Below are 23,127 nucleotides of genomic sequence, written 5' to 3' on the forward strand. Positions count from 1 at the left end.
ATTGTTTCCATACATACGTCCGCTTTTAGAAGTAAATTTTTCTATTCTCACTAAATGTGAAAACAGAAGATTGATTGATTGTTTTCACAAATCTGCTGAGCAAAATCTTCTCTTCCAACTAAATGTAAAAAAAGACGGTTTCTTGGATTCGGTACAGCTGAAAAGTTTCTGTCTGCGGCATGAGTAGGCCTACGTGCTGAAAGGTTTGTTAAGCTACGTCTGGAAAACAACCGAAATTCTATTGCAAATTTTAACCAAACTTTACTTAATACTAAACAGAAATACGACAGCTACATCAAAAACTGTTCTATATTTTGTTAAAATACTTTGATATTGTATTAGTAGCCTTTACAACAGAATAAATGTTGACTTACTAAAGTTTTGCGTTCAATCATCAAGAGTGTAATACACTTGTCAAGAACATTAAATTAAATAAAAACATAAAAAATTCATATAACTATGACATCATAGAACAAAACTTATCGAATGTTCTTTAGACTGTTTATTTTAAAAGCTAAAGCAGTAGTTGAGTCGTTAAGCGTCTTTTACATTTGGCCACGCATTTATGTTAGATACGACCGTTCTAACTGAGCGTTCTGTTTCCATGAATCTGCTGTCAAGAGTCAAGTCATCTCACTAAATTTCTTAGATTCGGTACAATTGATAGGTTCCTGTCTGAGGTATGAGTACGTTCTGTTGTGTTTGGTATAGTCTACGTCTGCAAAACAACTGAGGTTTGATTGAAAGATTTAACAAAACTTTGCTTAGTACTGTTACGTTTGATAGCGGTGATTTGGTCCATGACGAACACAAAACGAATGAAGCAGACGAGACGAACACAGGTGTTCTGTTTCATACACCTCGTGCCAGCTTATAAGTTACCAAGTATATTCTTTGTGGGTGATTGTTTTTTTAGTGTATAGCATTTTTAAATTAGATGTCTTCTGCAAAACACATGCGCCTATAGCATCAGACTAGTAATACTAAAACATCTGGCGCCATGGTATAGTGGTTAGCGCGCCTGCCTGTAACCCAGAGGTGATGGGTTGAAGGCTCGACGTTGCTACCATTATGGGCGTATGTGTTCTTGGGCAAGACACTTCACGGCAATTGCTCCAACCCGGTGGTCACTATCCAAAAAAAAAAAATTTTTTTCCGGCCACACGAGGATAAAGTAAGTTACATTCATTCGCTATTTTGAACGTTTAAATATTCACTTATAGCTATTTAAATATTATAAAACCAAATAGACTGGTACACAACACAAGGTATACGTTTTGCTGTTGTTCAATTTATTATAATCGTACGTTTTGCAGCTATATTACACGACTTAGAAATCCAAGTCTCCGAGCAGATCCATGTATTCAAGGGCATCTATAAAGTGTAGATTATATCAGACTTAGTATCATTCTGTCAACTTTTACAGACATATAGTGGGATGAGGGAAGATGGGACACCTTTAGCACATAATATTTAAATATCCTGATCGTGTTTTAAACAATTAACAACGGTCTATAGGAGTCTTGAGCATATAGTTTTATAATTCTTTGAAAGTTACTTGTTTATTACCACACTGGACGAGAAAATAGAGTTAAAATGTGTCCCAACTTCCCCAATCCTACTATATATAAACCAAGCTACTATAGTAGGGTGGGGAAGATGGGACACATTTTCATTTTATTTTCTACTTCCACTGAGTAGTAAACAAAGAACATTCAAACAATTAAAAACCGTATCCTCACGACTCCCATAGACCGTTGTTAATTGTTTCAAACACGATCAGGATATTTGGATATTATGTGCTTAAGGTGTCCCATCTTACCCCGCTTAGTTATGATTTAATATCTAGAGTAGGGTGGGGGAAGATGGGACACCTTTAGCACATAATATCTAAATATCCTGATTGTGTTTAAAACAATTAACAGTGGTCTATGGGAGTCATGAGGATACAGTTTTATAATTCTTTGAATGTTCTTTGTTTACTACTAAATGGGACGAGAAATTAGAGCTAAAAAGTGTCCAATCTTACCCCACCCTGCTGTATAAAAAAGTTTTTATATACGTAATCTTACATTCGTTTATTAGTGTCATATATTTTCTCCGTTTATTTTATAGTGTTTGCCTACCTGGTTTTGTTTGTTTTTGATTCCATGAGGCCCATCTGCGGCGGTCACTATCGTTACGGCGACGACCCCAATCGGCATTTGTAGTTTCAGTGAGGACAAGGAGTCCGATCAGAAGCAGGATTAGAAGTGCTGACTTGTTCATCTGCAATAAAATCATAATTACTACTAGCCACACAAAGAACAAATCAGTTACTCACGTTATTTCTTTTGAAGAACTGATGAAATATTGCAAAACTCGGCGCCTTTTATTACTAGCGTCGTTTGATTGTTTCCATACATACGTCCGCTTTTAGAAGTAAATTTTTCTATTCTCACTAAATGTGAAAACAGAAGATTGATTGATTGTTTTCACAAATCTGCTGAGCAAAATCTTCTCTTCCAACTAAATGTAAAAAAAGACGGTTTCTTGGATTCGGTACAGCTGAAAAGTTTCTGTCTGCGGCATGAGTAGGCCTACGTGCTGAAAGGTTTGTTAAGCTACGTCTGGAAAACAACCGAAATTCTATTGCAAATTTTAACCAAACTTTACTTAATACTAAACAGAAATACGACAGCTACATCAAAAACTGTTCTATATTTTGTTAAAATACTTTGATATTGTATTAGTAACCTTTACAACAGAATAAATGTTGACTTACTAAAGTTTTGCGTTCAATTATCGAGAATGTAACATACTTGTCAAGAACATTAAATTAAATAAAACATAAAAAAATTCATATAACTATGACATCATAGAACAAAACTTATCGAATGTTCCATAGACTGTTTATTTTAAAAGCTAAAGCAGTAGTTGAGTCGTTAAGCGTCTGTTACCAAAGTTAGTATAGACTAACTTTGTCTGTTACATATGGCCACACATCGAAGTTTATGTTAGATACGTTCGTTCTAGCTGAGTGTTCTGTTTCCATGAATCTGCTGTCAAGAGTCAAGTCATCTCACTAAATGTGAGAATAGAAATAGATTTCTTAGATTCGGTACAATTGATAAGTTCCTGTCTGAGGTATGAGTACGTTCTGTAATGTTTTGTATAGTCTACCTCTGCAAAACAACTGAGGTTTGATTGAAAAATGTAATAAAACTTTGCTTAATACTGTTACGTTTGATAGCGGTGATTTGGTCCAGGACGAACACAAAACGAATGAAGCAGACGAGACGACGGACGAAGCATTCGTCGAGGAGAACGAAAGACGGCACTAAAGGGAGTATAAAACACAAGGAACTCACGAAACGTATAACGTCACAGAGTGATCTGACTGTGATTACCCTGTCAGAGGCTGAGACGTACTTGTAGACGGTCCGAATATGAATGAATGAATGAATGAACGAGTGAATGAGTGAATGAGTGAATGAATGACTTTATCCTCTTGTATTGATTGTGAACGAACTGTTTTATCATTGAGTGAAAGTCGTATCTAGTTGTTGTTTATGCAGTGTGACAGTTTAGTGTATATTTTGTTGTCATTTGTTTTTATGCAGATTTTATTAATTTCCTATTCAATGTAGCTTATAACAGACTACAGCAGACAGGCCGCGCAATTGAATTGTTACGTACCGGACTAAACAACCGTTAAAACGTAACCGTATTAAAGTTTGTTTAAATCTTGAAACATAATTTCGGTTGTTTTTCAGGCGTAGCTTACCAAACTTTACAGCACGTAACCGCATACCTCAGACAGGAACTTTTCAGTTGTACCGAATCCAAGAAATCGTCTTTTCTCACATTTAGTAAGAAGATTTGACTCGTGACGGCAGATTCCTAGAAACAGAACGCTTAGTTAGAACGGTCGTATCTAACATAAAACTTCGATGCGTGACCATATGTAATAGACGCTTAACGACTCAACTACTGCTTTAGCTTTTAAAATAAACAGTCTAAAGAACATTCGATAAGCTTTTTTCTATGATGTTGTAGTTTTATAAAGAATTTTTTACGTTTTCATTCAATTTACTGTTCCTGATATTACTTTATCCTCGCGTGGCCGGAAAACGACAGTCGTTTTACAGGCATACCTTAACAAACGTTTCAGCGTAACGTAATTATGCTTCAGAAAGAAACTTTTCAGTTGTACCGAATCCAAGAAATCGTCTTTTCTCACATTTAGTAAGAAGATTTGACTCGTGACGGCATTCCTAAAACAGAACGCTCGGTTAGATCAGTCGTATCTAACATAAACTTCGATGCGTGGCCATATGTAATAGACGCTTAACGACTCAACTAATGTTTAGCGTTTAAAATAAACAGTCTAAAGAACATTCGATAAGTTTTTTCTATGATGTTGTAGTTTTATAAAGAATTTTTTTACGTTTTCATTCAATTTACTGTTCCTGACATTACTTTATCCTCGCGTAGCCGGAAAACGACAGTCGTTTTACAGGCATAGCTTAACAAACGTTTCAGCACGTATAGCGTAATTATGCTTCAGAAAGAAACTTTTCAGTTGTACCGAATCCAAGAAATCGTCTTTCTCACATTTAGTTAGAAAATTTGACTCTTGACAGCAGATTCCTGGAAACAGAGCGCTCAGTTATAGAACGATCGTATCTTAATATAAACTTCGATGCCCTCTGCGTTCGAGTGTGCTTATATGTAATAAAAATAGACGCTTAACGACTCTAACTACTGCTTTAGCTTTTAAAATACACAGTCTAAAGAACATTCGATAAGTTTTTTTTTCTATGATGTCGTAGTTTTATGAAGGATTTTTACACGTTTTTATTTAATGTACTGTTTCTGACATGTATATTACATAACATTGTCGCAGCCAAGGGGGTTAGTATGTCGCGACCCCCTTTTTAAACCAAAAGAAAATTAATTAATAAAAATAAAAATATTTTTTTTTTATGTTTTAATGTTATTTGTGTTAAGTATTTGCAAAGTTTGATTTATTTTTGCAATAGAATTTCGGTTGTTTTCCAGGCGTAGCTTAACAAACCTTTTCGTAGCCTAATTACGCCTCAGACAGAAAGTTTTCAGTTGTACCGAATCGAAGAAATCGTTTTTTCTTACGTTTAGTTGGAAAAGAAGATTTTACTCAGCAGATTTTTGGAAACAATCAATCAATTTTCTTTTCTCACATTTAGTGAGAATAGAAAATTTTACTCCTGGAAGCGGATGTATCCGTGGAAGCAATCAAATAACGCTAGTAATAAAAGGCGCTGAGTTTTGCAATATTTCATCAGTTCTTCAAAAGAAATAACGTGAGTAACTGATTGTTCTTTGTATGACTAGTAGTATTTATGATTTTATTGCAGATGAACAAGTCAGCACTTCTAATCCTGCTTCTGATCGGACTCCTTGTCCTCACTGAAACTACAAATGCTGAATGGGGTCGTCGCCGTAACGATACATACCGTCGCAGATGGGGCTCGTCATGGGATCAAAAACAAACGAAACCCGGTAAGCAAACACTATAAAATAAATAGAGAAAATATATGACACTAATAAACGAATGTAAGGTTACGTATGTAAAATCATTTTTTATAGTTTTGAATTATTAGTATGCGGGGTAAGATGGGACACCTTTAGCTCATAATATCCAAATATCCTTATCGTGTTTTAAACAATTAACAACGGCCTATGGGAGTCGTGAGGATACGGTTTTTAATTGTTTGAATGTTCTTTGTTTACTATCAAATGGGACCAGAAATAGAATGAAAAGTGTTCCCATCTCCCCCACCCTACTCTAGTAGCTATAGGCGTACATGTTAAATATAACAGCTTATTAAACGCATGCAAAAGTTGAAAAAATATAACTAAGTCTGATATAATCTACACTTTATAGATGCCCTTGAATACATGGATCTGCTCGGAGACTTGAATTTCTAAGACGTGTAATAGCTGCAAAACGTACGATTATAATAAATTGAACAACAGCAAAACATATACCTTGTGTTGTGTACCAGTCTATTTGGTTCTATAATATTTAAATAGCTATAAGTGAATATTTAAACGTTAAAAATATTGAATGAATGAATGTAACTTACTTTATCCTCGCGTGGCCGGAAAACGACAGTCGTTATCACACGGGTTCAACACCTCGTGCCAACTTACGAGTTACCATGGTTGAAGCACTTGGTTGAAGCAATTGCCATTAATTGTCTTATCCAAGGACACATACGCCCACAATGGTAGCAGCGACGAGTCTTCAACCCATTAACTCTGTGTGCAAGCAGGCTAACCACTTTGCCACGGAGCCTTAAAGTTGCAATTTGCATTTCTTGGTTTTCTTGTGTTTCCTCTGGTCATGCGCTATTTTAAATGTTTTGTAAACAATTTTAGCCATTTATTCTGAAATGCTATGTCAATATATAGTAGGATGGGAGAAGATGGGACACCTTTAGCACATAATATTCAAATAGCCGAATCGTGTTTTAAACAATTAACAACGGTCTGTGGAAGTCGTAAAGATACGGTTTTATATTTCATTGAATGTTCTTTGTTTACTACCAAATAAAAAGAGAAAACTAAACGAAAAGGTGTCCCATCTTCCCCCACCCTACTATATCTATTATTAATTGACCGACGAGAATGAAATTAACAGCAAAAAAACAATTGTTAAACGCGCTATTACGGATGAAATATGTGGTAATGAGCGCAAGTTAAAAAGCCTGGCTGTTTAACCCAAAACGCTAGTGAAACAGTGAATCTTCATTAAAAATACTGCGATGAGAAATTTAAATTTGTTAGTAAAGCAAAAACACATAACCCAAAACTTTTATCAATTCACTTTTAATAAAAGCGAAATAATTTATTTTTCTGTTTTCACTTAATAAGCGTGTACATATTGTATGGAATACTAAGGTCTAAAGTCACAGGTTTTTGTTAAATTCAGTTCAACTGGTATAGGCTACAATAAGAACAAACTGTTTCCTTTGGCATTGTTATGGTTCATTCAAAAGACCGAAACATGACACCAATATAACAATGGTTGCCTCTGCTTTGTCCTATTATATTCATTGAGTGTGGCTATATTCATTGAGTTTATATTCATTGAGTGTACTACCCACTATACAGCCATTTTGTAATTCGACTCTAAATATAATCAAAGATCCGAATTGGAAGTCATTCATTGTTTGTTTGTAGCCACCATAGTAGCACAGTCCAGCAAAATACCTTGCTGTTTTTGACTTTAAACTAGTTTTAAAAGCTTAGGAATAAATTAATTTTTATTCAGGTTTTTAGATGTGACTAATATTCAAATATCCTGATCGTATTTTAAACAATTGACAACGGTCTATAAAAGTCATGAGAATATGGTTTTATAATTCTTTGAGTTTTCTTTCTTTACAACCAAACGGAACGAGAAAATAAAAAGAAAAGGTGTCCCATCTTCCCCACCCTACTATATAGCGAGTCCAAACGCACACTCCACAATGCAATTATACACCGTTGTATGACATTGTGAGACAGCTCCGTTTATTTTTACAGTAAAAAGCAGCATCGAGCTTGAACGACAAAGTGAGAACAGCAGGGTATTACTAGCCCCGCACTGCCTAACAGAACATAACTTTGCAAGGTTTTTATAACGAAAATCACGTGTCGCAAAACACAAAACGCGTCGTTGGACAAAACTGGGTTATTGTTTTATTTTCACGATTTAAATGGCAGGAAATTAGGTGCTGTTACGTAAGCAGCGAAACTGCATTCCGTTCTTTTCATACTTTTATTTCGCTTTTCAGCGTTGCTATATATTCAGTATTTATGCATTTAGCTATATTTATATTATTAAATCTGTGCCGGAGCATAGTCAACCGCTACAAGGAATTCAACTATTTGTAGTTTACCTTTTGCGATTAAATAACGTTTAGCTTTGTTAAAGCTACATTGCAGAATATAAGTATGGTCTGAATTTAGAAGGAATTTTATAACCCAAACGTTTGTGAAAAAATGCATTTTTTTATTATAGTGTTTTGTAATGTATTTTGACCTATTTTAAGGCCGTAATTCTGCATTGGATTTAAGTTAGGTGTGGTAAAATGGCCATGGTAGGAACATTTTCTATTAATGGAACATGTAAAGTTAAAGAACAAACTCACAGTACTGATCATTCATCTGATCTTCTTCAATTTGCCAACAAGTCACGACAAGATGGTCGTTTTATTGACATTATCATTGTTGTAGGAAGGAAAAAAATCCCAGCAAGCAAAATGGTTCTTTCTTGCCATTCTGGATATTTCGATACCATGTTTGAAACAGAAGTAAGGCAGTGAAATTAATATAGGCTATATGTACAACTTGGTTATTTCTAAACTATGTTTATTCAATGTGAATGTAACTTTATCTTCGCGTGGCCGGAAAACGCCAGTCGTTATAACACGGGCTTAACACCTCGTGCCAGCTTACGAGTTACCATGTATGCTGATAATTTGGACAAATCATTAGTGACCACGAGTTAGAGCAATTGCCGTCAAATGTCTTGCCCAAGAACACATACGCCCACTATGGTAGCAGCGACGAGCCTTGAACCCATTACCTCTGGGTTACAGGCAGGCGCGCTAGTGCATTGAATTTATGTAGCTGGTGTATTGAATTAGCTGGTGCATTGAATTTATGAGGCATGCAGTATTTAAAATTAAAAGGTATGTATACTTGAGCAAAAAAAATTAACGCAATTTGTCCAACTCGTTTTTTGGCCAGGTGAGGATAAAGCAAGTGACATTCATTCATATAAGGGTAGATTTTTACCAGTTAAATTGCATATCAGGCTTTTTTATTTAACAAAGTATGCTAATATGTTGTTTATAAGCGAAGTTATATATTTAGCATATATTTAGGAAACTTAAAGTGTTAACACAATTATGTTTTAGATGGAAGAAAAACATAGAGATGTTGTTAAACTTCGTGGTGTAGACGCGAAAAGTCTGGAGAAACTTGTTGATTTCATGTACACAGGAAAAATCAAAATTAACACCAACAATGTATGTCGACTTCTTGCAGTTTCTGATTTCCTGCATATGCATTGTATGTACATGTTTTAATCGTACTTTTGTCTTGAATCTTATCATAAATGTTTTCAGCTATTAGAAATATTTGCATTGAGTACTTGTTGACAACAGTCTCGCCACAAAATTGCTTCACAATTCAAGCTTTGGCTGAATGTTACACCATTCCACAGTTAACTGAAAAATCCAACAAATTTGTTGTTGAAAATTATCAACAACTTGTCTCTAGTGATCAATTTAGGAGACTTTCGAAAGATGATGTCATCCGGTTACTACAATCAACATATGACGCTGTTAGTTAATTTTTTGCTATTATTTTTTTAAAACAGCTTCTAAAACTAAAAAACAACCGGCAAAACAAAATATGTGGCAATTAACAAATACCGGCGCCGTGCCCCCACAGTGGATAGCGGGCCTGCCTATAACCCAGATGTATAGGGATCAAGGCTCGTCGCTGCTACTATTGTGGGCGTATGTGTCCTTAGGCAAGACACTTAATGGTAATTGCTTCAACCGAGTGGTCATATCCGGTTCTGTAAATTGTTAGCCACACGGAAAAAACATTCACAGAGTTACTTACGTGGTAAGCGGGTACGAGGTGTGTGAAACATAACACCCGTGTACGTGAGGAAAAAGCATGTTACATTCATTCATTCATACTATATGCCATTGTCCAATGTTATACCAAAATAAAAAAATGCTAAAGTTGTAATACAGACTGCATGTGCTATACAAAAAAGATAATTAACGAAATATTTCCCAGGTTTCTCCAGATTTGGTTTACACTGCTGTTATGAACTGGGTGAAGTTTGATTCAAACGAAAGTTACTTGAACGAAGTCATTAAATTTGTTGATTTTCATACAATGTCGCCAGAGATGCTTGAAGATGTGGTCTCTGTAGAGGTACTTGCCGTGGTAGTGATTAACTGCGCCGTGGCACAATGGTTGGCGCACCTGCCTCTAACCTAGGGGTTACGGGTTAAAGGCTCGTTGTTGATACCGTTGTGGACATGTGTGTCTTTGGGCAAGACATCTATAGGCTGTCCAAGCCACACATGAAAACAAAAATGCAAAATTTCCGAAAAATTAATTAATTTCAAAGTTAAATACGGCAACGAATAAGCACTCGCGAGGTGTGTGAAACAGAGCACCCGTGTTGTAACTATATTGTTGTTGGCCCGCTACGCAAGTGAAATGAGTAACATTTATTCGAACACGTAGGCACTAAAGGGTTGTCTGGTACAGTGGTTCATAACTGTTTTTCTGCAATATCTTTTTCCCGGTTCGTCAAAAAGTTAGCTTCGCTTGTTCACTTTGCACGATATATTTACATTTTCTTTATGATTACATCTATTGTACACCCTTAACCAAGTAATTATATTTTTAATAATCACCGACAACGTTGCATATCCGATATCTGGCTAACGGGCATTAGGTGTACACCCGTTTCATAAGGACTTTTCTTGCTTGACAGAAAAGTGACAAACGAGTTACAAAGTTACAGGAGATATACGATATAAATAAGTTACAATCATTCAAATATATATATATATATATATATATATATATTTTTTTTTTCTCGCGTGGCCGGAAAACGACAGTCGTTATAACACGGGTTTAACACCTCGTGCCAGCTTACGAGTTACCATGTATGTTACTTTGTGGGTGATTATTTTTTGGGGATTTTTTATTCTTTTATGTATAGCTGATAATTTGGACCTGGGTTGGAGCAATTATGCCACGGCGCCGAACAAATATTATAGTAGGTTGGGGGAAGATGGGACACCTTTTCGTTCTATTATCTCGCTCTATTTGGTAGTAAACAAGAAACATTCAAAGTTTTATAAAACTATATTTTCACGACTCTTATCGGCCATTGTTAATTGTTTAAAACACCATCAAGACATTTAGATATTATGTGCTAAAGGTGTCCCATCTTCCCCACCCTACTGTATATTAATTAACTTCATTATTCTAATTACAAATGAAATATAAATTATAAATATTATTCAGCCTCTTGTTCGAAAACTTCCTGTGTCAGATTGTTCATTCCATGATGCTTTGATTGAACTTGTAAAGAAAACGGGTAGAGTTGTTGTATAGTCTTAAAAAATTTATTATAATTTTTTTTTTGAATTTGTGAAACGAATGTTTTGAGTTGGCAGGTATTATTCTCATGCTTTGGCGTCGTGTCACAGTGACTAACATGCCTACCGCTTCCCTCGTGGTTACAAGTTGAAGTAAAAAAACCCAAACCGGCGCCGTGGTGTAGTGGTTAGCGCGCCTGCCTATAACCCAGAGGTAAAGGGTTCAAGGCTTGTTGCTGCTACCATTGTGGGCGTTATGTGTTTTTGGACAAGACGCTTAACAGCAATTGCTCCAACTCAGTGGTCACTAATGGGTTGTCTAAATTATCAGCCATACATAAAAAAAAAGAAAAAAAAAAGAAAAATAACGACTGTCGTTTTCCGGCCACGCGAAGATAAAGTTACATTCAAACTATTCTACAGGGCAGAGTCGCGTTCCTGTTCAAGATAATGGATTGGGAACCAGAGACTTACCCGTTTTGGAAGGTAATTCATACTTGTAACTCACACAACTTGTAATAACTTCTATGCTTGTCCAATTCTATTTAGTTCACATGGAAAGTAAAGCGCCTTTTCCAATTTTAGTGGTGCAAAAGTAACATACATTATGAAGAATGTAACTCGCTCACCCTGACGTGAGAGAGCAACGGTAGTCGTTTTAACATGGTTTTTGTTCTTACACCTCATGCCCGCTTACAAGTTACCACGCATGCAACTTCGTGGGTGTATATTTAGTTTTTTTTTCTTGTTTGCATGATAACACATTAGTATTCACTGGGCTTTAAGTAATGTTTATTAGTTGTATTTCCCAAGGTGGCATACACCTACCAGTATCGAGCATCGAACCCAGGATCCTTCGGTTACGATGTAAGCACCTAACCTCCTGATCTACGGTGCCATTCGTGCAAAGCATTCCAATAATGTAGATATGTTTACTTAAATAAAAATCTTCAGTAGGCCTACTGTGTTTTTAAACCCTAATAATATTATAAAGTATCTTTAATTACATTATTTTAATATTCAGAGAAATCTCTCATATCACTTGGTGGTAAGAACACTCTAACCAAAGTGACAAAGTTCGATTTAGAAACAGAACAATGGAGTCAACTTCCAGTAAGCTAAATATGTGTATACATATATAGGTTATTATATACAGAGCTATGCGTATTAATAAGTATACATCAAGAAGCATTACATGCTGGGAAAGCAAAACTGTTAAGGAGAACCAAAATGTACCATTGCATTATAGGATTATGTACCATGAAACAATTTCATATTTATCAAGAATGTTTCAAAAGCGATTCAAGCTTCCTTGGTAAAGCTTATTGTTTAATACACTGGAGAAATCAAGAGCCAGAATTGTTTCTTTAATACATATTGTTAATTTTTATCTGTTAGAACTATTCAATGAATGAATGAATGAATGAATGAATGAATGAATGAATGAATGAATGAATGAATGAATAAATGAATGAATGAATGAATGAATGAATGAATGTTGATTGATTGATTGATTGTTGATTGATTCATTCATTCATTCATTCATTTATTCATTCATTCAACCATTGTTTTTACATATGACATGCGAATTAAAGGTGGGGTGTATTTTCAGGATTTACCAGTTGGGCGAGATGATGCAGCAGCCGTTGTCATCGATGATGTTCTGTATTATACCGCGGGTAATTTAAAAACTGATGGCGAAGATACAGCAACCAACATTGTTCATCGAATGAAATTAAAGGAAAAGGTTTTAAAATGGGAGAAGGTAGCTTCAACGAGAGTTAAAAGATGGGGATTTGGTGCAGCTGTTTTTAATGGTAACTTTCGCAACATAAATTTGCAACCTAAAAATTGCAACATAAAGTTGGTAATGTCTTTCTAGCAGCAGCATATAAAATTAATGTCGTTTGCCCAATAAACCGGGGGTAAAAAACAGCCTAAATATCTTCCATAATAGCACTGTTTCATACTACGATGTTTTCCACTTTAATGTCGTCATCACACGCCATCTCATACACTATATTACCAATTTTTGAAATTTAATAATTAAAAAAAAAAATTTTGTGTTTGTGGGACTTTCGAGAGTAAACGTTTTACAACGTCTTTTCATAGCCTGCTATACGTTTCATGACGCAAAAACTACCCAATAGTACAATTTTTGATAATTTTACAGCTCATGATCCAACAAGGCTGCTATGAAAGAGTCAATAAACTGACTTATGTGGGTAAAATTATTTTTTCCTATAAATACAAAAAGATTCGAAATTCTAGATTCGAAATAAAGTATTCTAGGATATCCTAGAATACCTAATTATTCTGTAATGTGCATCCCTACCTAGGTATCATCTTTGTATTTGGCGGGGGTGATGGTAATAATAAAAGACTTTCATCTGGAGAATCTTATGTTGTTTCACTTAACAAGTGGATTCGTATTAAACCCATGAGGATTGCAAGAAGTACTCATTCTGTTGTTGCTTACAATGGTTGGTTATTGTAAAAAGTCATTTTGTTTCACTTAATGTGATTAATACATGATTATTAATCAGGTCATTTATATTCACTTGGTGGGAAAAAATTATGTTCAGTTGAACGATATGATCCATCATTAAATGAATGGGAAGATGTTGCTCCAATGCAAACACCACGAAGTTCCTTTGTTGCTGTGGTTCTTAACAATACTATTTACGCCATTGGTAATTACTTTTATCTATTAAAATATATGTAGTACGATGGGGGAAGATGGGACACCTTTGGCGCATAATATTCGAATATCCTGCCGTGTTTTAAACAGTCAACAAAGGTCTGTGGGGGTCTTGAGCATATAGTTTTATATTTTAAAAGTTCTTTGTTTATTACCACGTTGGACGAGAAAATGAAGTTAAAATGTGTCCCAACCTCTCCCACCCTACTATCATGTTATTAAAAATCCATTCTTAACGTGTCTGCTCAATGTAAACCGGAAATTTAGTCCCTAAATTTTGACTGAAATATTTTTTTAAACACAAGAAACCATTCAGTAATTGATATTGTTTAAGATATAGTATCACTCATTGATATGTAAGAATGTAGCAGTAATAGGACAAAAATTACCAATATAAACATTCTCAAACCTATTGACCATTCACCGTGGTTGTGAAGCATGTTTAATTTTTGACTTTTTTACTAACTTGAAATATTTGCATGTAAACTGACATGTAACTGTTTAATCTTTATAAAATCCTTTTAAATGAAAATTATTCCATCGTGCAAAACCGTGATTTTCAGTTTATGATAAAACTAGGTAGGGAATATTTCAAAGCAAATTTTATTTGCACCTACTGGTTATTAGGTGGTTATGATGGAAATCAACGTCTTAAATCAGTTGAGAAATACAATGTTGAAGATGACACATGGGTTTATGTGGCGAGTATGAACTTCGAGAGATATGTTCATGCAGCTTGTGTTGCACAAAACAAGATTTATGTATTGGGAGGGTAAATAATTATTTAATTACCCTTTGATTGATAAACTTAATCATCACAATAATTGTTTATTTTGGCCGAAAGCAATAACTGTTGTAAACTGTAAAGGGTAAATACTATATTGTTTATCATTACTCTTTTTGTTTGAATTATTTATTGCAGTGTGGATTCAAATGACACATTTGTGAAATTAATTGAATGTTACGATGATCAAACGGACAAGTGGAGCGTTGTTGGTGAAACTGAAGCTGAATTATGCTGCCATTCTATGGTTGCTGTTTAAATAGAAAGCGATAAACAGCTTTCAGTTACATGGGTAGCCTAAGTTACATATTTACTGTTGCATTACTAAAGCTTAAGCCCTATGCTTATCATATACCTTTATATATAACACAGGGTATGGCCCTTAAAGAATACCTGTGGTATTTTAATAAAATATATAGAAGCTTCATAAAGACCTACATTTGTTTTAGTTTATTAGACCTGCATTTAAACCATATCGGTTGAATTAGAATGGATTTAACTACTTTAGACTACATTTTCATCTAATGTATTTGTTATAGCCTACATCAAATAATAATGTTTAACAAAATATTCACTGTATTATTACTTGTTTGGTGTAACAATACTTTTTATTTAAGTCTTGTACTTATGTTTAACCTTAGCGTATTATAACGACTGCTTGTTTTATCGTTGCTTTCCGTCTTTTAGATTTCATAAACTATTCTGATTTACCCCACTTTAACAGAAAGAACAAAATATAGGTATGTAATATTCAAAATATATCTTTATAATCGAAGCAAAATTTAAGTTTAGGAGATTTTAAGAATGTGACATGGATTAAAAAATATTAGGTATTAGTCTTGATTGCTACTAAAACTAAAAAAATGCCTTTAGCTATTTACCATATTTAAGCTCGTATTACTTTGTTCACTATCGTTTCAATTTGTTTGCGACCATTTAACTTAGTGTAAGTTATGCGTTTTGGTAGTTTTATCCATAGCGTGTTTGCTTTTAATTTTTGTGTCACATTTATATTTTAATAAACTTTTGATTAATTAGCATATTACTTACTTGCATGGTGCCATGGAAAAGTGATTAGCGCGCCTGTCTCTAGCCAAGAGGGTATAAGTTCGAGCCTTGATGCTTCTATTATTATTGGCGTATGTGCCTGGGCAAAGGTACTTAACGGCAATTGCTCCAACCCAGTGGCCACTAATGGGTTGTCCAAATTATCAGCCATACATAAACAAAATGAAAAAATCCCCCAAAAAATGATCACCCACAAAGTAACATACATGGTAACTCGTAAGCTGACACGAGGTGTTAAACCCGTGTGATAACGACTGTCGTTTTCCAGCCACGCGAGGATAAAGTAAGTTACATTTATTCATTCATTCATTCAAGTTCAAGCCTCGATGCTTCTACCATTGTTGCCGTATGTGTCCGTGGGCAAGGTACTTAATATCAGTTGCTACACCTCCGTGGTCTCGTATAATTTGTCTAGGTTTTGTCATTCACTCTCAAATCCACACACGTGGTAAGTTGTAAGCGGGCACACGGTGTACACGCCAACAATGGAACTCAACAAAGAGCCGGTCCGTATTTAATAGATCTCATATAGTGTTAGCTTCGACCCAGTACGCATGCGTAGTAGCGTCTTGGCGCATGCGCAAATGCGCAAGGAACAAATGCATCAATCAGGCCAAATATATCACGACACGGGCCGTTTTCAACAGAGAGTCACATTAACTTTAGACCGAGTTTTCAACTTTATTGGTTCCAAACTACTGCGCATCTGCACTAACGTTGCGTTGCATTAGCGTCTGGTTCAAACTCAATGGCCGAAACAAATATATCACGCACAACGACACGCGCAGATAAGGGGGGTTAGTGGAGTAACATTTGTTCAGCTTTGCTCTCTTGTAATTTTTGTGTTAATTTTTAGATTTCTATGGCTGTTAAAATGACGTCACGAAACACGTGCAAAATAAAAACAGCTGATTAAAAAAATCTTAGCGTTCTGTTTTTGGATGGAATAAAATAACATTGTGAACCGTATTTTGGGAAATGATTTAGCACTATATATATAGTAAGGTGGGGAAAGTTGGGACACCTTTTCATTCTATTTTCTCGTCCGTTTTGGTAGTAAACAAAGGACATTCAAAGATATATAAAACCGTATCCTCACGACTCCCATATAGATATAGACCGTTTAAAACACGATCAAGATATTTGGATATTAATATTATCTGCTAAAGGTGTCATAACTTCAATTGCGTGTTATAGGTACTATAATAGCGGTATTTAGCATAAGTGGACATGTTTTTATATAAATCGTCGTTTTATTATAATATGTGTGAGGTCCTACAGTAAGGCACACTATGAGACCGGGGATTTAGGCCAGAGTTGAACCATTACCTCAACATTGTATATGCACATTCTATTCTATATGGGTGAGGTCCTAAAGTGAGGCATGGCATGGGACCTGGGATTTACGCCAGAGTTTGCCCATTACCTCAACATTGTATATTCTATATTTACATTGTATTCTATATGGGTGAGGTCCTACATCAAATTTAGCGCTTTTGAATATTATTAACGCTAATTATTTTACAAATGTTTATGACATCATAGGGATTATAGTGACATCATAATGCCTCGAAGGAGTTCTCGATTGTTGAGCAAACAATCAACAGACAATGATATATGTATGAACGAGAAGAAACAAGAAAATAATGAAATATCACATGAACATAATAATGACCAAGTATCTAATACAGAATCAGATGATTTTAATGGAATTAGAAATCCTGCAAGATTAGAAAATGTTGAAAATGGAGACGATTTTAAAGGTGATTTAGCTGGTGACCATTGATGCATTTAAAAAAATTGATAGTTTTTTTAAAAGTGTTATTTTTTTATATTTTTTATTTAATGGGGTGGTTGAGACCCCTAAGCACTAATGTATTAACAACTAGTGGGCAAACTTGAATTAATTGTACGAGAAAAACCAACAACAAACAATTGTTTTATTTTCAAAAGGGGGTTTGCGAACCCCCTAACTACGCTGTTTTTTAAACAATAACTTTATTTGTCTCTTCAGTTACTGTAAAAAGGATTTAGAAATGTTTTTGACGAAAACAGGATATAGTGACAAAGAACAGTTGTTAAAACACGCTTACAGTTAAAAACATATAGGAAAAACCAAAGCCTTTTAAAAGAAAATTCACTAAACATTGTTAATGCTCTAACTAGCCCTCCTGGCTGGACCGCTGGGCACAATTTATTATTTCAAATTATTACAATTAATGTACTTTTGTTTCTATTAGAAGTTTAACTTGATAATAATTAAACATAAATGGCTTGTTTGTCTGCTAGGTGTAGCGACCACGCTTATTTTCTTCCAATTAAATGTAAATATGTTTTTAACTGTAAGCGTGTTTTAACAACTGTTGTTTTGTCGCTATATCCTGTCTTTTTATTTATTTATTTCTAAATCTTCGATTATAAATCAAAGAGACAAATAAAGTTAATATTATTATTATAATATTATTGTATTTTCAGATGATATTGAATCAGATGTTGACATTGACAAACTAGCAGATGAAATTTCCGATCAAATTCTTGGAAAATCGAAAAAAAATTTACTAGCGAATGAATATTTTTTTACTTACGATGAAAACGAAGAGAAAGAAATAAGGTGAAATGATAATAGAGATTTTAGTTTTTTAATTATTTATATAATTGTGTGGCCTATTTTTGGTGGGGTAAAGTGGGACACCTTTTCATTATATTTTCTCTTCCCATTTGGTAGTAAACCAAAAACATTTAATGAATTATAAAACCTTATCCTCACGGCTCCCATAGACCGTTGTTAATTGTTGAAAACACGATCAGGATATTTTAATATTATGTGCTAAATGTGTCCTATTTTTTTTTATTGCATAAGACACCTAAGGACAATTGCTTCAACTCAGTAGTCACTAATGTGTTGTTTAAAATGTCATCCATACAAAAAAAAACCTCACAAATTTATAAGATGGCATGAGGTCTATGAAACAGAACACCCGTGTTATAACAACTGTTTTTTTCCGGCCACGTGAGGATAAAGCAAGTTACATTCATTCATACAAGTAAAAAATGTTTTAATTTAATTGTAAGCTGGCACAAAGTGTATGAAATAGAACATCCGTGTTATAACGACTATCGTTTTTCGGCCACGTGAGGATAAAGCAAGTTACATTCATTCATCAAGTAAAGATATTTTAATTTAACTCGTAAGCTGGCACAAAGTGTATGAAATAGAACACCTGTGTTATAACGACTGTCATTTTCTGGCCATGCGAGAATAAAGCAAGTTAAATTCATTTATTCATTTTAGGCCTTCATCTGAAATTGAAGTTGGTGATATAATGGACGATTGTTACATCACAGTAACCCCAAATGTAAACAATGGAGTTAAAATTCAGATAGAAGATACTGTAAGTAATAGTGTTTCTATGTTATGTGATATAGTGTGTCTATGTTATGTGATTTGGTGTGTCTATGTTGTGTGATATAGTGTGTCTATGTTATGTGATATAGTGTGTCTATGTTGTGTGATATAGTGTGTCTGTGTTGTGTGATATAGTGTATCTATGTTGTGTAATATAGTGTGTCTATGTTATGCGATATGGTGTGTCTATGTTATGTGATATGGTGTGTCTATGTTGTGTGATATGGTGTTTCTATGTCATGTTATATATTATTTAATTTTAACATTTTTTGCCAAAAAATCCCCTGTTATTTAACTAAAATGAAACAAAATTATATTTTACAGATTTTTTTAAACATTTTTTGGCGAAAAGTAACTAGAGCACGACCGATTATCGGTTAGCCGATATATCGGCCGCATTTTTGGTGATTTACCGATTATCGGCAAGGGTAAAAAACGGCCGATATTATCGGCACTTAGTAACCAGACGGCCAGCAACGTGCATACGCAAGAATTAATGCAGAGCGATAGCTTGTTCAAAAACGTAAACTCACTCGTATACCTAATTCAACTCGTTCGTAAAAATCCAACGTATTAAACTAGGTCAAAGCGTCTGATCACGCGTCCACCGCATGTCATGTTTATCAGGCGCGTGTAACGTCGAGGTTACTTTAGGTCACTTACGTGTTTTTACGCGTCTTTACTCGTCAACGTGATACACAAATAAACTGCATTAGCTGATAAATATAATGTTTGTTTAATTTAATGGAAGGGAGGTAAAATTTATTTGAAAAAATTACAAATTAACCAATTAAGTAATTATAAGTTCACTAATAACTAATTAATAATAATTAAGCCTGTTAGTTGATTTTTATTAGCTATATCAGATTTTTCCGTTTTAATCAGTCAAGTTTTTTAGGTGCATTAAAATATCGGCTATCGGCAACTGAAATTTACAAAATATCGGTATCGGTTTGAAAAAAGCAATATCGGTCGGGCTCTAAAAGTAACCCCTAATAAAGTGTCCCAAAATTTCCAATTTAAAATCACCAAAATAAATGAAATAACCTAAAATAACCACTTTTGGTTGTTTTCCTTTTTCTTCCCTTTGTACGGGCTGTGGCTTTTCTTTACGCAAACTTTTGTTTCTATTAGAGGTTTAACTTAATAATAATTAAACATAAATGGCTCGTTTGTATGCTAGGTGTAGCGACCACGCTTATTTTCTTCCAAATAATTGTATATATGTTTTTAACTGTAAGCGTGTTTTAACAACTGTTGTTTTGTCGCTATATCCTGTCCTTTTGTTTAAAATGTTTCTAAATCTTCGCTACCATAATCGAAGAGACAAATAAAGGTTATTATTATTATTGTTATATTATTAATTTGCCCATTAACAATTTAGGCCCACGACTACGCAATACGTATATAGTAATCGAAGCGACAAATGAAGTTATTTTTATTATTGTTTTCAAAAGGTGGCGAAGTCCGTTTTGACCCCTGGGTTTGAATCTTTAACTCGTATACCTTGTGCGGCAAGTAGAAGGTCCCAGGTCAAACAACGACGATTAGAACGAAAGAAAACAAGCGGAAAGAAATGGTTTGTGACTGAAATATTAAAACTAGAATAGATATAGATTATTTTAGAGCGTAGGCCTATATATATATATATATATAGTAGGGTGGGGGAAGATGGGACAACTATTCGTTCTATTATCTCGTCCCATTTGGTAGTAAACAAATAACATTCAAATAATTATAAAACCGTATCTTCACGACTACCATAGACCGTTGTTAATTGTTTAAAACATGATCAGGATATTTAAATATTATGAGCTAAAGTTGTCCCATCTTCTCCCAGCATACTACATGTATGTTAGCTTACTGGCTATCCAGTGTTGCAGCAAAAGTTAGTGCGCTTGCCAACCCAGTGGTCACTAATGGGTTGACTAAATTTCTTAGCCATACATTATAAAAAAATCCTTGAATAATAATCACCCACAAAGTAACATACATGGTAACTCGTAATCAGTCATGAGGTGTATGAAACAGAACACCCATGTTATAACAAAGGTACTATATAATAGGACGGAAAAAGACAGGACACCTTTAACACATAATATCCAAATATCCTGATCATGTTTTAAACAATTAACAACGGTATATTGGAGTCGTGAGGATACCGTTTTATAATTTTTTGAATGTTTTTTGTTTACTACAAAACGGGACGGGAAACTAAAATAAAAGGTGTCCCATCTCCCCCAGCCCCCACCCTACTATATATAACTTTGTGGGTATTTTTTTTAATGCTAAAATCTTAACTTCACAGGTTTAACATGAAATGTCCTGAAATTACGGAAGAAATTCGAAACGATCTAAAGGTTCTTGAGATGCGTTCTGTGCTCGATCCTAAGCGATTTTATAAGCACAATGACAGAAAGGGGACACCCAAGTTTTTTCAGGTAATAAAAGTGAAATAATACTGCGGACAATAGCGCAGCCAGAAAACAAATAAGGAGGGGGGGGGGGGTTTAATTCAAAAATTTTCAAATTTTTTTTTTTAATTGTTTAAAAAAATTTTTTTTTTGATTTTTTTTTTTTTTTTTTGGTTTAAAAGGGGGGGGGGGTCGCGATCCCCTAAACCCCCCCAAACCCCATGGCTGTGCCACTGACTGCGGGGTAAGATGGATATTGGCACACCTAAAACCAATATTTTCTGATGATATTTTAAACAAATAACAACGCTCTTTTCTTTTATGGTATTTTAAAATTGTCCACATAATATTAGTATGGGGTAGGAAGGACACCTTTAGCACATAATATCCAAATTTCCTGACTGTGTGTAATATTCAAATTTCCTGACTGATTTTAACAATTAACAACGGTCTATGGGAGTTGTGAGGATATGGTTTTATATTTTTGTAAAAATTCTTTGTTTACTACTAAATGGGACGAGAAAAGAGAATGAAAACCTGTCCATTTTCTCAAGTACGAATTTATAAACATAGATATAATATGCATAAATAATAAAAGAGAATAAGAACATGTTCATTCTTTTTAAACAATTAACAATGGTATATGGGAGTCGTGAGGATACGATTTTAAAAATAGTATGATTTTTGTTTACTACCAAATGGGACAAGAAAATTGAACAAAAACACCTTGTTTTGTTTTAATTACGAGATTACTGACATAAATATAATATACACAGTCGATAAAGAATAAAAACATGTATTTTTTTCTTTGTTGTAAGTACGAAATTAAAAACACAGATATAATATACACAGATGGGAAAAATTATGGACAATTCTGCCGACTTTTATTCGTCACGTGTTACGAAGAAAGAACGAAAATCGACGCTCGTTGGCGAATTACTTGCCGATGCAAAATTCAAGAAATATCAAAAACGAAAGTAAGTAATTCTGTAATTGTATACGAGTGTGTAGGCATATTTACAGGGGTAAAATGGGAAAAATGTCCCCAAATTGTCCCGGTTTTCTGCCTTTAATTTAATTTTGCTCGAAAAGAAGCCAGGATCAAGTAGCGATACACATTACAGAATAATTAGGTATTCTAGGATATCCTAGAATACTTTATTTCGAATCTAGAATTTCGAATCTTTTTATATTTATAGGAAAAAATAATTATACCCACAAAAGTCAGTTTATTCACTCTTTCATAGCAGCCTTGTTGGATCATGAGCTGTAAAATGATCAAAAATTGTACTATTGGGTAGTTTTTGCGTCATGAAACGTATAACAGGCTATGAAAAGACGTTGCAACACGTTTACTCTCGAAAGTCCCACAAACACAAATATTTTTTTTCAAAATTATTAAGTTGCAAAAACTGTTAAAATAGTGTATGAGATGACGTGTGATGACATCATTAAACAGAATACCAAATCCCGTAATTAGATTTGAATACAAAAGGATTCGATGATCATGGATTCGAAATTCTGTAATGTGCATCCCTAGGGTCAAGTTATTTGTAATTAATATCGCTGATTTAAATTGCTTAAATTAGCGTAAAATA

The 23,127-nt window shown here is 34.4% G+C and overlaps 2 protein-coding genes and 3 long non-coding RNA genes across 5 annotated transcripts; 4 read left to right on the forward strand and 1 right to left on the reverse strand.

The window, feature by feature from the left end:
* The first annotated feature begins 443 nt into the window (after window positions 1-443).
* On the forward strand, window positions 444-3,167 carry LOC113474648. The gene is made up of 2 exons (XR_003396337.1): window positions 444-500; window positions 2,888-3,167. It is a non-coding gene; the product is annotated as an uncharacterized LOC113474648 (long non-coding RNA).
* Window positions 1,272-2,550, reverse strand: LOC108949930. The gene is made up of 3 exons (XR_001974964.2): window positions 2,324-2,550; window positions 2,127-2,268; window positions 1,272-1,374 (listed from the first exon to the last, which is right to left on the reverse strand). It is a non-coding gene; the product is annotated as an uncharacterized LOC108949930 (long non-coding RNA).
* Window positions 3,168-5,050: 1,883 nt separating the features above from the next.
* On the forward strand, window positions 5,051-6,009 carry LOC104266229. The gene is made up of 3 exons (XR_717465.3): window positions 5,051-5,324; window positions 5,379-5,523; window positions 5,909-6,009. It is a non-coding gene; the product is annotated as an uncharacterized LOC104266229 (long non-coding RNA).
* A 2,049-nt stretch (window positions 6,010-8,058) lies between these two features.
* LOC100176153 (kelch-like protein 2) lies at window positions 8,059-15,680 on the forward strand. The gene is made up of 12 exons (XM_018813921.2): window positions 8,059-8,324; window positions 8,934-9,087; window positions 9,144-9,361; window positions 9,832-9,972; window positions 11,083-11,155; window positions 11,580-11,642; window positions 12,181-12,269; window positions 12,769-12,973; window positions 13,496-13,639; window positions 13,703-13,849; window positions 14,485-14,629; window positions 14,780-15,680. Exons 1-12 carry the CDS (start codon window positions 8,103-8,105, stop codon window positions 14,898-14,900), a joined length of 1,722 nt encoding a protein of 573 aa, XP_018669466.2. The 5' UTR covers window positions 8,059-8,102; the 3' UTR covers window positions 14,901-15,680.
* A 1,578-nt stretch (window positions 15,681-17,258) lies between these two features.
* LOC100186369 (deoxynucleotidyltransferase terminal-interacting protein 2) lies at window positions 17,259-22,533 on the forward strand. Its single transcript, XM_002121749.5, has 6 exons — window positions 17,259-17,472; window positions 18,185-18,320; window positions 19,002-19,101; window positions 20,573-20,694; window positions 21,424-21,556; window positions 22,382-22,533. Exons 1-6 carry the CDS (start codon window positions 17,274-17,276, stop codon window positions 22,508-22,510), a joined length of 819 nt encoding a protein of 272 aa, XP_002121785.1. The 5' UTR covers window positions 17,259-17,273; the 3' UTR covers window positions 22,511-22,533.
* The last annotated feature ends 594 nt before the right edge of the window (window positions 22,534-23,127 follow it).

Source organism: Ciona intestinalis, chromosome 11 (assembly GCF_000224145.3).
Source record: "Ciona intestinalis chromosome 11, KH, whole genome shotgun sequence".
Classification (NCBI taxonomy): domain Eukaryota; kingdom Metazoa; phylum Chordata; class Ascidiacea; order Phlebobranchia; family Cionidae; genus Ciona; species Ciona intestinalis.